At 36.3% G+C, this 18,159-nt stretch overlaps 2 protein-coding genes across 3 annotated transcripts in view; one reads left to right on the top strand and one right to left on the bottom strand.

Moving 5' to 3' along the window:
• Positions 1 to 18,159, top strand: part of enpp2 (ectonucleotide pyrophosphatase/phosphodiesterase 2) — a 105,398-nt gene that overhangs the window by 5,698 nt on the left and 81,541 nt on the right. Inside the window, exons 1-7 of one of the 2 annotated variants that reach the window (XM_048595806.1) lie at positions 4,268 to 4,800; positions 5,071 to 5,167; positions 8,501 to 8,647; positions 9,050 to 9,091; positions 12,209 to 12,334; positions 13,401 to 13,461; positions 15,772 to 15,869. In XM_048595806.1, the coding sequence (XP_048451763.1) occupies positions 4,768 to 4,800; positions 5,071 to 5,167; positions 8,501 to 8,647; positions 9,050 to 9,091; positions 12,209 to 12,334; positions 13,401 to 13,461; positions 15,772 to 15,869 (604 nt within the window). In that variant the 5' untranslated portion in view covers positions 4,268 to 4,767. Of the gene's footprint in view, positions 1 to 4,267; positions 4,801 to 5,070; positions 5,168 to 8,500; positions 8,648 to 9,049; positions 9,092 to 12,208; positions 12,335 to 13,400; positions 13,462 to 15,771; positions 15,870 to 18,159 lie in introns of those variants that run through there. The other variant, XM_048595807.1, reaches the window with a different exon arrangement.
• LOC109934864 (CCN family member 3-like) overlaps positions 1 to 18,159 on the bottom strand; it is a 133,709-nt gene that overhangs the window by 4,425 nt on the left and 111,125 nt on the right. The gene's annotated exons all lie outside the window — the stretch shown is intronic.

Here is an 18,159-nt window from a genome sequence, read left to right on the forward strand (position 1 = left end):
CTTGGGTTTTCTTCCTTGGAATAGTGAAGGTTAAGAGGTGATCTGATGCAGGTGTTTAAGATTGTGAAGGTCATAGATAGAAAGACACTTTTTTCATATGTACCTTTTTATATGTACCTATGCCCTTTTTTTTATATCTACCTGCCCTGCTACCATCAGGATTCTGTGAATATGCTTACCAAGATCCTTTTGAGCTTCAGTAGTTTCATGTATTTTACCATTCACAGAGTAATCTCTTGCCTTATTAGATCTCCCCAAGTACCATAACTCACATTTTTCCATTTGCCAGTGGTCTGCCCAGGTGATCAGGTCTATGATATCCTTCTGCAGTTTACAGCTTTCATCTTCACAATTTACAACCCTGCCAATTTTCGTGTTATTTGTGATCTTCCTGTCATGTTTCCTATGTTTAACTTCAAATCATGAATATGTACCACAAATAGCAAAGGCTCCAGTACCAGTTCCTGCAGAACCCCACTGAAAATGGACTTTCAGGAACATCTCTCCACCATCACTCTCTGCTTGCTGCCTCTTAGCCAATTTTGGAACCAATTTACTACTTTGCCTTGGATCCTATGAACTTTTACAGATATATTCTGCCCCTTAGAATTCTTTCTAATAATTTTTTCACCACTGAGGTTAGACTGATCCCTCAGAAATAATTGGAAAAAAGGGTCCCGACCCAAAATGTTAACTTTCCTGCTCCTCTGATGCTGCCTGGCCTGTTGTGTTCCTCCAGCTCCATACTGTGTTATCTCTACCTTTAGGTAGAGTGTTTTCCTATGCCCTTGCAAATTAAATAATCAAGATGCTCTATTCACTTTTATACCTTTCTTGTTGGAGAAATGAGCTATAATAATATTTACTTCCCTGCATGGGAAATTTGCTTGATTAAACTAGAAATTATTAATAAAAAATCTTGGAATTTTGTGGGTATATTTCATCAAAGAAATTATATTTGAAGTCATCATAATTCTTGAAGTTTGCCTCAAAGTGTGTTCAGAATATTGAAAGGTTGATTACACAATAAATGATTAGTTCAATGCTTAATAAGCTTCAATTAATTTTGGGCTTTGTATTCATGAAAGGCTTCAGCCCCGCTCCAAGTAAAAAGTTCACATACTGTATCCTACATGACTTTGAACTAAAGAACTGTAAATTAGTCACAGCACTCAGGAGGCCATTCAATTCACAAAGTCTATATTAGTTCTCGACATGAGCTGTTCAACTAGTACCTTTCTTCCAAAACCCTACAATTTGTTTTCTGTGAGTGGTTAGCACTGCTGCCTCACAGCACCAGGGACCTGGGTTCGATTCCACCCTCAGGTGACTGTGTGGAGTTTGCACATTCTCCCCTGTGTCTGCGCGGGTTTCCTCCCACAGTCCAAAGATGTGCAGGTTAGGGTGGATTGGCCATGCTAAATTGCCCGTAGTGTTCAGGGATGTGTAGATTAGGTGGGTTATAGGAGCATGGGTCTGGGTGGGATGCTCTGAGGGTCAGTGTGAACTTGTTGGGCCGAAGGGCCTGTTTCCTCGCTGTAAAGAAATATTTGAATCAGCCTTTGGCCAGATTGTGACAAAGTGGTTGTTACCTATAAAGGCGATGGTTCCAATAACACTGACTTTGCTACTTAAGTAGTCATTTGGAGATTATTGGTTCTGCAGTTAGTTGAAAGCAGTTTGCCCAGTTTCCTTCAACAGTAACTTCATCAACTCTCTCACTTAACCTCATCAAAAAATGCAAAAAGATTCATTAAACATGATTTATTTAATTTACACTCACCCAAGTACGTATTAATTTTTGTCCAGGATTATTGATTCTAGAAGCTTTGCCCTACTGAGCTTAAACTGACTGGTCTGTTGTTGCTGAGCTGATCCTTTAACCCTTTTTTAAACCATTGTGTAATATTTGATTTAAATCCTGCAAAGAAGATTGAAAGATTATGGCCCATACCTCCGCAATTTCTACTGTTAATTCCGTCAACATCCTCAGATGATCCTCCCATTTGGTCCTGATGATGTATTAACTTTACATGCAACCTATCTTTCCTATTCATCCTTTCTTTTCATTAATCATTAGCCTATCGTTTCTCAAAACTCTTTCCTTTTTCACTATGATCTTTTGCAGTATCTTCCCTGGTGAATGTAAATGTAAATTACACAAAGTACCCATGCCCACTGCCTTCATATGTAGACTGCTCTTTTGGTTCATAGATGGTCTGTTCCCTCTTCTTATTTCCCTTTTATGATTTTATAAGCCCAGCGAGGATTTTTGAATTTGCCTTTAAGTTAGGAACAGAGGAGCAGGAGTAGGCTATTCAGCTCCCCGAGCTTGATCTGACATTCTAGATCGTGGCTGTTCATTTACTTCAGTACCATAGGAACAAGAATAAATCACTTACCCATTGAAGCTGCCCCACCATTCGAGATCATAGCTGATTATCTCCTCAATGTCACTTTCATGCATTATCCTCATCTCCCTATAACTTTCAATGAGACAATATGTATATTGAAGTCACCTGGTATCATTATTACTACCCATGTTACATGTGTTTCTAATTTCCTGATTTATAACATGCCCAACATTAGCACTGCAGTTTGGTGGTCTATGAACAATGAGCACCAATGTTTGCTTCTGTTTATTATTTCTTAGCTTTACCCAAACTGATTCTACATCTTGATCCTCCCTTATGAAAATACTGATATCATTTCTTGTTAGGAGTGCTATCTCACCTTTTTCTTTCCATCTCTCCTGCCTAAATGTAGAATATCCTTGGCTATTCAGTTCACAATCTTGACCACCCATTAGCCATGCCTCTGTAATGGCAGTTAAATTATGCCTATCTACCTCAATTTGTGCATTGAAGTCATCAACCTTTTGCGAATGCTATGCAAATTCATATAGAATGTCTTTAATTCTGTTTTTTTAACACTATTCTCCATTTTATTCCTATTTGATGCTTGCTATTGCTTCATCTGTCTTTGCTTACTCCTTTTGATACCTTTTACTAGCTTTACTCCCTTTGAATTCACACTGCTCATTAGATTCCTGTCCCCCTGCCAACCTAGCATTTACCCTCCTCATCAGCATTACCCTGGAACAATGTTAGTCCCAGTCCTGTAACATACAACCAATCTGTCTTGTACATGTCCATATGATGCAGGTACATGTTCTTATGCTATATCCTATTCCTTGATGTCATTAATAACAAGAAATCTCTCAATCTCTGTCTTGAATTTAGATAATGACTAAGCTTTCACTGCTCTCTGGGATAGAGAACTCCAAAGATGAGCAAACCAGGTCTACGGTTGGTAATGGTCGTGGTTTGTGATTTACTATCAGAAGTGATGGAATTGTTCCTCCTATTAGTAGTTACTGAGATCGTCACATTTCTGTAAAATAAATAGCCATTGTTCTAAAGATAATGATTACAATTTACTTACTTGCATGTAATGTGACACACCAAAAACCACCATTTTTGGTAATATCAACGTATTTACATCGTCTCCTTTAACTTTCTTTTATTTGAGAGCTAGACGTAGTGAGGCAACATAAACTGCAGTGGCATGAAGTGTGCACGCTTGTGCAGGGCGCAACTGATTCTATACAGCACACATAAGCAGAAATTCATATCCACCAGGATTCAAGCTATAAGATAAAAGGGTTAGAAAACTTGCTTTCTTGATAGCGAAATGTTTCTTCTGGTTCTTGAACTTGAACAAATTTACAATTGCTAGTTTAATGTTACATTGCGATACTTTTACTGAATGATCAACCAAAACTTTTACGCGTGATTCATTTTAAATAATGTTAAATCAACTGTTCAGTACAACCTGAGATAAATCTTTTCTCAAAATACCATGCTTTCCTATGGCCTTTTCTTTAAAGGTAAAGCGCACAGTCCCCCTGTTCTTCTCCAGTACAAACTTCTAGTCTTCTCCTGCCTACAAGACTTTAACTGTTCACGATACGAGTGAAATGAGGCTTTGTGCACAAAACTGCAGTCTCAAGATCTTCTTATCAGTCAGGTAACCGGGGAAAGGTCATGACTTATTTCGAAAGAGGGCGTCAGAAAAGGAAACAAAACTTTCCCTCAAAACTGCAGCGAGCTGGAGTCAGTTGACGGTTTTAGCTGATGTTTACTAACCAGCCTTGGGGATTTTTTTTTGTTTACGAATACTCTCAGCCCAAACGATTGCGACAGCCTCTTTTTTTTCATCTTTATAATCTCTGAGAAGGGGGGGAGGGGCGAGGGAATGGAGAAAACTGCCAGACAGGAAGCTGGCACAAACGCACTCGTACTAAACAAACGCTGTTTTAAAAGAGATCTGGTAACGCGGGTAGTTGTACATCACACAGCTCGCCTTGCCTCTTCTCCCGGACAAAGGCTCCACTATTTGGTGCAGAACAAGATGCCTTTGAAAAACAACAGTGGCGGCGTTTAGCTGCTTCAACAGCTGAGATCCTCCACAGCTCAAACAACATACACAAAAGGCAGGGAGAATTCCACGTGTTGTTTAAAAAGAGAGAGACAGAGAGAAAAAAGAGCTTTGCAGCACAACGTGGCAAGTTTTTGTTTTAATTAACAAGGTGTGATTTCAAACAAAAAAGACAAAACTCATCTGCTGTTCAATGTGAAACATGATCCAGTGGTGAGACAGAGGCAGACACGCTTTAGATTGACAATCTGAACAGGTGGGATCAATCTTGAGCTTCCTTGAGGAAGCCAGTTGCCAGGAAGGAATCCTCTTCACTGAAGAACAACCATGTCGAAGGGCATTAACCTGAAGTTGTCCCAGGTATGTCTAATGTGGTGTCGTGGGCCTTTCGAGGAGTCCCCAGGACAAGCGGGTAACATTTGTTCTTTACTCACTCTGCTGCGGATCTGGAGTTGGCTTTCCGAAAAAAAAAGCACCATGTACCCTGGTAGCCCCGGGTATTAACACGGGCAGCTGTCTAGGAGCATTGCTGCCGCTATGCTCAAGCATTGAAGTGAAAGATTTACCAATGTCTCAGCTAATCATCATTCTTTTCTTTGATATATCTACTAAAACAAATCTCGTTTGCAGATCATTTCAATGTTGACATTCATAGCCGGGGTAAATGTTTGCCAAGGATTTAGCTTGCGCCGCGTGCAAAGATCAGGAGGCACAATCAATCGTGAAGGTAGTTTATTTTTCATTGTTCATCTATAGGCTCCGTAACAAAGTTTAGCCAAAAAGAATATTACATTGGATGGAGGTTGTAACTGTGACCGGGTTGCTAACGGACTTTGTGTTATGGTTTATTTAGTGCCCAGTGCAAGGTTATAACATTCCTTGTCTAGCAAACCGTCTCCTTCCAACATTTTAAATTGACACAAATGCAACCGACCTTTGAACTGTGCATCGGGTTGCAGATAGGGGGAAATGAGGCAGCTTTCTGAGGGTTTATGCTCACTTTGACTATCAGAGGCGATATAGTTAAACAGCCTCTAATTTGACATTAAAGGAGGCGGAGGCATGGACCATATATTTACAAGCATGTTAGCACTTCAAGGTCCACGTTAACAGTGCCTGCCAGAAAAGTCGCATTGCTTGTTAAACAATGATAACCTCAGTGTTAATTATTGTCCAGTTTACACCTATAACCACGATAATTGTGATTATGTTATAGAACCAGTGTCCTGAGCATTCAATGGGAAGTTTCAGTGACTATAGCACTGCAATGGAATTGGGTACTCTTTGAGTCCTGAAAAATCTCCATCCACTGGAAAATTTCATTTGTCAATTGAGAGTACATTTAACAAAGCGAATGTAATTTACTATTACACTAAACTGGGTTTATTAAATTGAAACTTAATTGCTATTATCATTAATATGTCTATAAATGGTTTCAGAATGTAGTTATCTCTATGTTATGGTATGGACACTGAGCACAGTGCCTATGTCCAATGAAACCTTTTCTCATTGAGCAGGCTGGAGCATTAAAGTAATTTTCTCTGCATTATTTCTGAATGCTCCAGTGAAAAACAACCTAGCACTGTTGTGTACAAGTACCGTAGAATAGCTGCAACACCAACTGTAATGCTGAGAGAAATTACAATTGTGGAAATGTGTGTAAATGTACCAAGCATTGAGACACAGATCATAGTTTAAAACTGCAACCAGATTTTTAGAATTTTAAGGTTTAATTTTGGAAATATTTAATGTTTGGCTGTTGAAAACATAAATATTCCCAGTTTACTCTTTGTCCAGAACTTTCAATTGGCTACTGAATTTGTAGTTAGTATGTTTTGCAGATTAAGTATTGGATTTTTTTACATGGCAAGAAATTCAACCTAAATTGAACTACTTTGCTTGTTATTAATGAGAAAGATTCTTATACCCATTAGGATGTGTGTAAACTAATATAACATTTACCCTTGTGTTTTGCGTTAATTATGTAACCAACAAATTTCCCTGTCTTTCAGCTTTTAAATGATGCAGTTGTGCAGTGTAATTTACAGACTACGCATCCCTAAACTTAAGTGATTTGAGTTTTTTTTGCCATTATGTACAAATTTAGATTGATTAGTAATATTGTAAATTCCTCATCAAAGTAATTATTTTGTATCAAAATGCATTTATTTTCTTGAGGAATGGATAGTTTACTTTGAATTAAACATTGAAATAACTTGAATATGAAAATTAATGAAAAGCTGTTAAAGTCAATGTGTGGTAACAGAGTTCATGATCATACATCAATTTATAGCCAAATTGCTAGCATTAACTAGAAAGGAAACTGACAAGATATCTAGTTTTCACTTTGAAATCTAAAGTAAATATCCAAATTATCAGTCTGGAAGATACTTTAATAAGTAACCGGAATTAAGATTTGTTTTGCATGAAAATGAAAACGGTGTTTATGTAAGCGCTTACTGACTAAAATAAATATGAAATTTTGATAGTATGTTCTTCATAAATTCTAAAACAAATTAAATACATTATTGTGGAAATATTTCTGAGAAACAATATGAGTTCTGAATTCTTGCACAAATGAAAACTACAAAACAGTTAAATGAGCTAACATTTACAGTTGTTGTGGTTTTACTGGTAATCAGATCATTACTCAATCAGTTCTCAAGGCATTGCATCACCATGTTAATCATTCATTAGAAAAGTCATCATCAGCTACATGGAACTTCATGGCCATTGATGTTTACCGTAATGTCCATGTCTGGAAATATTGGAAATTAAATATAACTGTCTTTAATTTATAGTATTGATTAGAAAAATACTGAAACTATTAAATAGTAGTAATATTCACTATTTAGGTGTTACAACAGCTGAAGATTCATTTGGCTAGTTTGCCATGTTATCTGAGTCTGTTGAAGTGATAATCCCCACATCACTGCTACTTTAATTTTATTTCATTAATGTCACAAATGTACTTTATATTAATGTTATGTAGTTTAAACCAACTGGATAAATACACAAAGATTTTCCATACATGCTAGTTTACGAATTAATACATTTAGGATAATTTCTATAATTCTGACATAGAAATTAAATTTAAAAGATAATAAATATCAAATAGCAAAGATATTCTATCATAGCTGTACTTTTGGAGTTGCAATTATAGTGTCAATATATTGCAGAAGTTACAAAAAAGATGCAGAAAGCAGAAAATTATTTATAGATTTTGTCCTATTTATTTATGTATTCAGGGTTCGAAGTGTCCTAGGACTCACACATTTTATAGTTTTAAAATAACTAGTATGCTTTCATAAAATAATTGATTGAAGTTTTCCTAAACAGACCATCTGCTCTGCCCCTTCATTCTGTGGTCTGTTATGATATACTGTGCCTCTTTTAGAGAATTGAAATTGGAAGCAATATTGCCAGTTTTGTTCAAGTAGTTACTTTGTTATTGCAGAGCGGGAATACAAATTTGTATTTATTCCAAAAGAATGGATCCTTAAAGAATTTTTTTTTCCTTCAACATTTCAAATACATTTGAGGGAAAACAAACTTTTTGAATGAACCCAGAGCATATGTTACTTGAGATCTCCTTGGATGAACATATTCTCTTGTTTGGACAATATCCTTTTAATAAAAACCATCTTTTGCTCTCACACTCTGGTTACGTTTTACTTTCCTAACATCTGTGAAATTAGGTAATGCATCACCCGAAAGCTTTATGATGACTACTTCTGGCCCCCTAACTTGCTGTCAACTTGCCACTTCATTTTAGCTACCATCAAAAATGTTGGGATACATAGTGCAATTGAACAATATACCATTTAGAATTTTAATCTTGTGCATCATTAATATCTTTCAATCAGATGAATGTTCAAACATCATAGCAAGGGATAACAAAGTTAATTAGAATGCTATGCTTGTTAGTTGTTGACTCTATGCGGACAATGCCTTTACTGTTGAAGAATTACATTGTAAACAACTTTCTGCATTGTTTGATTCTCCATAGAGTGCTATCCCTAACCAATCTTTATGTTCTTCTTTCACACTGTTCTTTCAGATTCAGCCCGAGCTTCTACTTCTGGGTCATGCAGGGGCAGATGTTTTGAACTGCAAGAGGCGACTCCACCCAATTGCCGTTGTGACAATTTGTGTAAAAGTTATAACAGCTGCTGTTCAGATTTTGATCAACTTTGTTTGAAGACAGGTACTAAGTAGATAGTCAAACATGCTTTTGATGTATGTTCAGAATTATTTTGTTTTTGAGGGTAGTTACCCTCTAATTATTCTTTCTTTTGTGTCCTTTATGACTTTATTTCTGTTTGCCATGTATAATCTGTGGCTGAGAGGATACACTGAATTCACTGAGGACTTTACTTTTGCAAACAGCTCTCCCCTACCCCAACTCCTTGTGTGAGTCTTAACCAACTCACCATTTTTCCACCTATTCCCGAAATAACCTAAAGTATTTGATCCAAGTTTAAAAGATAGATTTGATGTCAACACTGGCTCAAGATATCCAAAGGAAAACTTATAGTCCTGTGTATTTTTATTTTCATCTCCATTTCAGTCATTTTCTTTTTATTTTTCTATATTCTTCCTTCTTTAGGTTACATATCACGTTCCCATCCTCGGGCAAGAGGGCAAGCAGGTGAGTTAGTTAGATTCAAAATATTTAAAGTTTGTATAGTGCTGGTATACTGTGATATATTATACTGTGAAACAAATTCTGAATAAATTAAGCTGTTTAAAAATGGCTCTATTGAAGACCCATTATTTTTACCAATAGTATCATGGTGTTCCAATTAGATAATGGTTGATGAGTTCCGACTCTAAGCACATTCCTTTAAGCTTGCCTGCCCTCTTCAGGTAAGTTTAACAAATTGTCGTGTGAGACTCTTCGCAACAAACTATGTAACTCACCTTCTAATTTAGGCACAATGTAGTGTTAGAACAAGTCCTTTGTGCAGTCAGTTAATTGATCCTAACTCTGCAAAAGCTTCTGCACCAGATTATAATGCCTTTTTGTCCACTGGTAAGAGTGAAGTTACTATTGCCTTACCAGGCCACAGGGCTGCTCTCTCTGTAGAGAGAGATAACTGGTGGTGGCTCACCACACCTTAGGCAAGGGGAACGGTTGAGAAGGAGAATTGTTCACAGTAACCTCAGCTGGTGCAGGAATTGAAGTCATGCTGTTGGTATCGCAAACCAGTAATCCAGCCAACTGAGCTAACTGATCCCTGGCTGATGGAAGATGGCTGTTTAAGAGCATGTTTGAATGAAACAATTTTTAAGTGAAACAATTGTGAGAGTCCAATAAATGAAATAGTCGTTAACTTCCAATGAGCAGTTAAGAAATCTATAGGGACCCCTGTCATTGGAACTTACTTCTTCTGATTGGGTGAGTTTTGCTACTTCTCAATAGAAAGCCTTAGCCCATTGATGATGGCATGGGAAAAGTTACCAAACAATCTCTCATCACCAAGTTTGTATTTTGGTAAGTGGTATTTGAGAAAGAGAAAGCATCTGAGATCTTTCTGCAGAATATAATTGCTGGTTTGCAACATTTTTGAGATTGCAGTATAGTTAAATAGACTGGTACCAATATGCTAAGTTAATGTGATAGGTTATGAGTCTGTGCAAGAGATTCAGAAAATAGAAAACATCTGAGGTCAAAATTTGGCTGACCTTGTTGGGATTTGGGAAGCAGGTTCTGAAATCTGCCCCTAATGGGAAGTGGGTAAAGCTTCTGATTTTGGTGAAGGTAAAGGATTAATTGCTGAGGGGTTGGGATTGCTGGCTGGGGATGTGAGAATGAAGGTGAGTTACCAGAGAAGTGGGTCAAATTCTGGCCTGTGTATGGCTTAAAAAACACAGAAGCATCTAAGTCTTTATGTTGGGCAGGTGGATATTTAGAACCTGGGAAATGCTACCATTTATCAAAGTTTTTTTTAAATTGTGGAATAGGTTTTCTGCAAAACTTCATTTTTTTCCAATCAAATAAAGTCATTTTACCACACTGCCAACACTGTGCTGGACAGGTTGGGATTAAGCTTTATACATCTCTAAGGAGCCTAAAATGTTTCTTGTGTGGTACCTATTACAGAGTCAAAACTTCCAGATTGCTGTCAAATGCTTCCTGGTGGCCACTTAATAAGGGATCCAATTTAGTCTGATTACATTTTGCTGCCTCTGGGCAGCAGATCACTTAATTTTGTTTTGTTCAGATATAGTTTATGTTACAGAAGTGGTAATTGGAGATATGTTCATGTTTTTAATATGTATAATTTATTTGATTTGGTTGATTCATTGGAGTTGGAAATTTTTCTCGACATCGTCAGTTGGTTAATGCCTGGCAATACTCTACTTTTTAAAAATTCCTTAATTCTAGTAATGAGGCATAAATAAATTAGTTGAAAGCCACTAATAACTTATTTTATTCATAAGTTTTATAGCACTCTACCCAATACATTGGCTTTAATATCAATGTATTATGTATTATTTTTCACTATCATTGTTTTATATTTCTAAATAGTAGATGGGCACAAAATTCAGTGCAATACCATTTTTTATATATATATGTATACATACATACACACACACTATATATCGGTGAAACTATTAATTAATTGTGTCCATAACATGACAAGATGTCAATAAACAATTTGCAATGGTTTCACTACTGTGGCTATTGAGTAACTTTACAGTAATGTGTTAGAGACTTCCAAAAGGCAAGTAGCAGCTTGAAATACGTGAAATTGGAAAAGTTAATTAAAATTTAACTTGCTATACTCTCAGTAACATACCTGATTATCTGTCAGGAATCTCTGTCCTTATGAGCATTTTGTCTCATTGTCAACCTACTCTAACTCTCCCCATCTCTCATCTGCTTCAGCCAAAATGACACTCCCTCTGGTTATTCACAAGTTTCCTTGCTGGATCACTTAGGGAGCTGTTTTAATTTACCATGACATTTACGTTGGCACTGTAGCAGTGGTAAATGGACTATTGTGGAATACAAATCTTTTCATCGTTAAGTTGGAAATCTGACCCTCATTTAAGGAATTGAATTCTGCCACGAACTGCACTATTATTGAGACAATATGTGCTTGGATGTAGCGAGAAGAACTTCTTTGATCCAAAATGAAATTAAAATCCAAGCTGACTGAAGGAAAGAGAGTGCATTGCTTTCCCACTCCAGAAACATTTTCATTGGTGATACTGCTTGAGAGATGGATAACTTGCTGGTTCCAATCCTCCTCTTAAACCTTATCTGCTGAAACTGCATGCTGCCTTGACCTCATTCCTTGCTCCCTCTTTTCCTTACACTATTCTTCTCTAGTCTCTCCCACTCTTCCTCCCTCTTCATCTTTGTCATCATTCCTTTTTCTTCCTGATTTCCACTCTTCAGTTATTCTCCTTCCTCCTTTCTCCACCCGTTTTCCTCCTCTGCCATAGTCCAAGTGCTTTTCCCCACAGTGATTCTGCTTGATTTGAATACAGTAATAATCTTTATTGCTCAAGCATATGCTACAGTTAATATTGTAGTCAAGAAATTTTGCTGATGTCAGTGAACTACTAAGAAAAATACTTTTGTAAAAGACCAATGCAGCAATCTGTTTTACACCAGTGTTCTATGTTAAAGAATTCTGAGATATCTTATTAATGAATGTAAATGCTGATATAAGATGGACAAACTGAAGGTAATTTGCAAAAAAAAACTCCCAAAACCTCTGTAAAGACTAATTTACTAAAATGCATATTTTAGGTCGAGCATGGGAGTGCAGCAAAGACCGTTGTGGGGAAGCCCGAAATGAGGAACATGTTTGTCAGTGTTCTGACGACTGCATGAGTAGAGGAGATTGCTGCACCAACTACCTAGTTGCGTGCAAAGGTAATTTTAGATTATTCCATAGTCCCTTCTGATATATAGAGCCCAAGTCTTTTGAGACTCCAAACATGATGGAAATCTCATTGCATGGGAGCACTGATTTTAGAAGAGGTCAGTGCATCCCAATTTCTGATCATAAACTTTAATGAACAAAAAATTCAAGCACTATGATCAAGACCAAGTCTCAGAAAACTTACAATATAGGATGTTCTCTCTTGGAGTTGACAAAAGCAGAGAAGGTTGAAGACTTGAACTGACTAGGCAATGTAAGTGGACAGCACTTTCATTTATTAATAGCATCATCAATAACTTTTAGTCTTTCAAGTTTCTGAAAGAAACCTTTTATTGACCCAGATTTCCTGATGGTCAGATAGTCATTTCTGCAATGTAGTTTGGTGTTACAGTCTAAATCACCTCAATCACCGCTTATACTCCCAGAACCTGATCCAAAATCCCACATCCCCTTGTAAATTCTAGCCCAAAAGCTTCAAGGATTAGTTTTAAAATGAGAATGAAGAATTTTTGGGATGGGGTTGGGGATAGGTTAGTGTGTAAAGTTTAAACCTGTGTTGTATAAACATCAGTAAGTCTCAACAAGTTATTTTCATGAGAAATTGAAATATCTGTAGTTGAATTTATAATATTGTCAAACTTCTTTACTGAACACTTTTTTAATACTTTTAATACTGGGAGTTACTCCTGACAGGTTTTCCTGCAATTGTCTGTCCTTTTGTAGGGTTTTCTTGTCCCTAACAATATTTACATGTTTGAGTATAAGTAGAATATATGTTGTATATTTTTCAAAACCATTTAATGTGTATGTTCTAAAACTTCTGTAAGATTTTATTTAAATCTCAGTTTTTGCAGATATTTGAAGGTTTTCTCTTGAAAATCTTCTTTTGAATGTTGCTCTTTATACAAGTAGATTGAGTAGTTTTTTTCTATTTAGAACTCATCAAATCAAAGATTAGATTTGGAATAAAATATGCTAGATATTGTTTCATAGTTTAATTTATGCTAGTCCTACAGTCTAAATCTTTGTCAATTATATGATAAACCTTGATACTAGGCGAAACAAATTGGTTGAGTGAAGAATGTGAAGATTTGAAGATACCGGATTGTCCAGCAGGGTACGTGCAAACTAATATCCATTTGGGTCCTGCAATAATTGAGATTATCGTTCCCTACGGCAGTTATATTTGTAGTGCTGATTTTATATTAGAAAGTAGACCTATTGAAAATTAGACATTAATCATAATGATCAGTTTGAGCAGCTGTATATCTGATCAGCAGCATAATTGATTGTTCTCCTGTTTCATACTAGATTTGACTATGTGCACTCTGCTATTTTATCATCATCCCCTTTAAAATTAGGACTGATGGCAGCACAAATTGTTGAATCTACCATAACCAGGCAGTGTTCCATTTATGAAAATTCACCAATCATATGGTAGTGGTTCCACTTGAGAGTTTTGGTGCAAATTGTGTCCAAAATTGATAAGTTTTGATAAGATCCAAAGTTTTGAAAAGTGATATACCCCCTCTCCAAGTTTCCAATTAAACTCTTTTCCATAATACAAATTGTAAAGTCATATCTCAGCCAATTAAATAGAATTACATTTCAAAAGGTAATTGTAATAAAAATTGCTTTAAGAAATACTCCTTGTTATATTTAAGTAAAAAAACTCAGTGCAACTTAATTAATACAGCTTAAAATTGGTTTATCACAAATAGTAAATATTTGAAATCAATTATATTAATCCACCACCTATCCATTCAAATAACTAAATGATAATAAAAATATACAAAACTTTTTTAGACTAATGGTAGAGTCATAAAATTCCTTAGCAATTTCATTGTTGAAAACCTTTCAAAGTGTACCCACTAGAGTCATAATAACTGGAATCCAATTTAATTTTTGGAGATATACAAGGTGTAGAGCTGGATGAACACAGCAGGCCAAGCAGCATCAGAGGAGCAGGAAGGCTGACGTTTCGGGCCTAGACCCTTCTTCGGGCCTAGACCTAATTTTTGGAACCTCCTTGATGGCCTGCAAACTAACCCGATTGAGAAAATAGTACTGCATCCTAGGGTCAGTGTCTTGTTCTGGGTGAGCCAGATTTCTAACACTGTGTTTTTGAAACTTATGCAAAAGTTTGTGAAAACCTGAGTTGCACTTAGTGCAATTTGTGGTTAAAATTTAGATTAGATTCTTTGCATTGAATATGCTTATATAGGGTCAATTATGCTGAAAAAAAAACAGCAAAATTGAGCAGAAACTCCAGGCCAGTGTGTTTTAGATGCTGGTACAAAGACCACACGTTGAATGTTTGTGAAACATTGGTTAGTCCCATGCCTGTTGTCATATTGCATTCATTTTTGGCCACCAGACTATTGGATGAAAGCCAAAGCCTTAGCGAGGATACAGAAAAAGGTGAAGAATGATGTCAGAATTGAGTGTCAGGGACGTAAACTGGAGTTGTTCTCTTCAATGCAGATAAAATTGAGAGGAGAATTTGATAGAGGCATTCAAAATTATGCAAGGTTTTACAGAGTAAATAAGAAAAATAAACTTCTTCTGTAGCAGAAAAGTTGTTATCCAGAGGATAGAGATTTAAAGTGAGCAATTTGACCAGAGGAGACATGAGGAAAACAAGTTATGCACCTAGTTGTAATTTGGAAGTCACTAACTGAAAGGGTGGTGGACGTTGGTTCAATGCCATCTTTCAGAAGGGAATTTGACAAATACGTGAAAGGAAAATCAATTACTGGGCTGCTGGACAAATTGAATACCTGATTGAAAAGCTGATGGACTTCCTGTGTTGCGCCATTTTATTATTCTGTGATAACAGTGACTTGTTACCATATGTGGGAATATGTCTGCTCCTCTCAAAGCATGGCAAAATTTGTGCACAATCAAACAGGTAAGTCATGTAGAGAAGTAAAGTATTAGATGTTTGTGTGGGTGAGGTGCAAATGGTGTAAATGATAAGATACCCTAATTTCAGTATGAATGTGCTAATTTTTATTTTGTAAATGTAAAGTAATTAATAGCAATACATGTTCCATTAAGATCGATTATTTCATACCAGAAAAGAATTTGTGGTCGCCCGCCCAGTGATTGCAACATGCTTCCTCATGTTGACTACTATAATAGAACCTTTGCTGATTCTATGTAACCATATAGAATCACCTGATTTATTGTTATGATAAGACAGATCAATCATTATGTCCAAATAATCGTCACTAGTGATGGTCACTTAAATTGAATTCAACTGTTTTTCTGTATATTTTTATGGCTATATATGTTTGACATCTGCAGAACAAATGTTTATGTATAATTGATTAATATCTAGTGTCACTGAATGTAATACACACATGATCAGCATAGGCTTTGTTATGGACTCCTTGCGTTAAAACTTATGTATTTCACATTTTAGCTTCACCCGTCCACCACTGATTATTTTCTCTGTGGATGGATTTCGAGCTTCATATATGAAGAAAGGAGGCAAGGTCATGCCCAACATTGAAAAACTAAGTAAGGCTATTTCTAGAAAAGCTTGCATTGTAATAAGTTTTGGCCAGTCTTTGTGCCTACTGAAAGGTGGAATTGATGCAGTCTCCATCAGGATAGATTGGAACAAATTCAGGTTGAGTGACTGTGGATGAAATGTTGCTTTGATGATTCTGAGCGGCTTGTTTTTGAGAGGTCATACACATTTCACTGTATCCATTCAGATACTCAATGGTGTGCATGTGTGATTATCTTAGTTTTTAAGGTGATGGTTGTAAATGAGTTGTAATTGGCATCTGTGGTGCATTAATGTATGAAATGAACATTACTGTACTTCTATGAACAACTGTCACATACCAATAACAAAGCAAAGACAGTAGATGCTGGAGATTTGGAACTAACACAAACAGTAATTGTTGGAGAAACTCAGCAGGTCTGGCAGCATCTGTACAGAGATGGGTACTAAAGGAGGGTCACTGAATTGAAATATTAACTCTGTTTTCTCTCCGCAGATGCTGCCAGACCTGCTGAGTGTCTCCAGCAGTTTCTTTTTTCGTGTATCACATATGTATGTTTTGTATAACTCTTGATCTGAACTACTATGACCCAATGATTCCCTAAAAGCACGTTATTAAATGTTGAGCATTTGAAATATTAAAATGTCAAATGTTACTTACTTTTCATGCAAATTCTGAACATAAATGTATTTTTATGTTGAAATTATTTTCTAACAACTCATATATAATATTGACACAAGGAACAGTGGTGTTAAGATGTCTGATTATACTTTTAAAGTAAAAATAAACATCAGAAATAAACATATTCCACTTTGGTGGACTCAGAGGTTTAGTCCTCCAAAGTCTAAGCTTCAATTCTCCTAACTCTGAAACTGCTTCTTTTGATACTACTTACTTCTTTATTTCAGGCAAATCTTTGAGATAATTCTTTGTAAGCTGAAATAAGATTTGAACTAGCAGTAAACATAACATAATGCTTCAGGTCATTCAAACTGTCTAAAAATCTGCAATTAATGAATTCTGAGTTGATTCGGACTGACTCCAGCACCATGAATGGTGCATTTTAAAAAGTGGGATCTCCTCCAAATTTAGTAAATCAGCTCCATTTATGCTATAGTGCTCTGTAAATTCAGATCACTTTTAATGGTCATGTATCTGTGTATGGCAAAGTACTTTAAAGTGTAATGTTTATCTTACCCTCTTTCACCAGCCCTATCCTTAAATGGTTTAGCATTGAAAAGTAATCAGCAGTTGAAAAGCTCACAGTCTGAGACAGTTGATTTGAGGATGTCTAATTAAACTTGTTTCACTGACAATGCAATGCAAATATCTTTACTGAACACATTGGCCAGGCAGCATTATGTTCTGCACCATTATATCGTCCACATCAAAGTAATCTGTTGGCAAAGACAAACTTTGTAGGACACAGTCTCAGAACATGGACATCTTTTACATTGGAAACCCTCTCCCTTACATCAACAGTTCACCTCCCACTTTATGTCTACTTCAAGCAAGTAGCTCTCTGCTTGAAAGTGGATTGTTTCAGCAGATAATTCATTTTCAAACTATAAACCACGAGAGAAAAGTTGAGGGAGATACTGCTCTGATAGCAGTTTTTCTTCCAAACTGTCCAGTAGGATCCAGCTATTTTCTGCATGAAGTAATTAGAGTTTCCATGTAGGAAGGAGTTAATCACTTTAGGTAAATGTGTTTTCTGTCCTTATTTTCAGCTCTGTTTGATTTACACAAAGTAATATAACATTCATAAGTAAAGTCAAACAAATCTGTGGTTTGAAGCAAACCCTGTACTCCTTGAAAACCTAAAAAAACACAAGCTTTTGGAGAAAGTAGAATTCTCTGTCTCTACTGTGACAGCATAGAAACCTTTTGTATTTTGCTTGTACACAAGAGACTCTCTCAAAGTAACTGTCTTATTTTGACTACCTGTAACATTTGAGTTGTTGTGCAGATACAGTGGAGTAGATTCTGATTTAATGCAATAACATAAAATGGCTGTTGGTCAATTGGTAGACTGTTCGACGTCTCTATTGACCTCAATAGAAATAAAAAGCAGGAAGGGTGCAAAGTGGGTTCTCATCACCAAGGCTCCAAACACTCCTAAATGAAACAGTAAATTTACTTGTACACATTCAGTCTAGTACACTGTATTCACTGCTCACAATGTGGCCTTCTCTACATTACAAGGACAAAATGTGGACCGGCTGACCACTTTGAGAAACTCCATCTCATTCCACAAGCATGACTCTGAGCTCTCTGTCACTTTTTAATTCAACTCT

The sequence above is a fragment of the Rhincodon typus genome, chromosome 4, assembly GCF_021869965.1.
Source record: "Rhincodon typus isolate 14 chromosome 4, sRhiTyp1.1, whole genome shotgun sequence".
NCBI classification, from domain to species: domain Eukaryota; kingdom Metazoa; phylum Chordata; class Chondrichthyes; order Orectolobiformes; family Rhincodontidae; genus Rhincodon; species Rhincodon typus.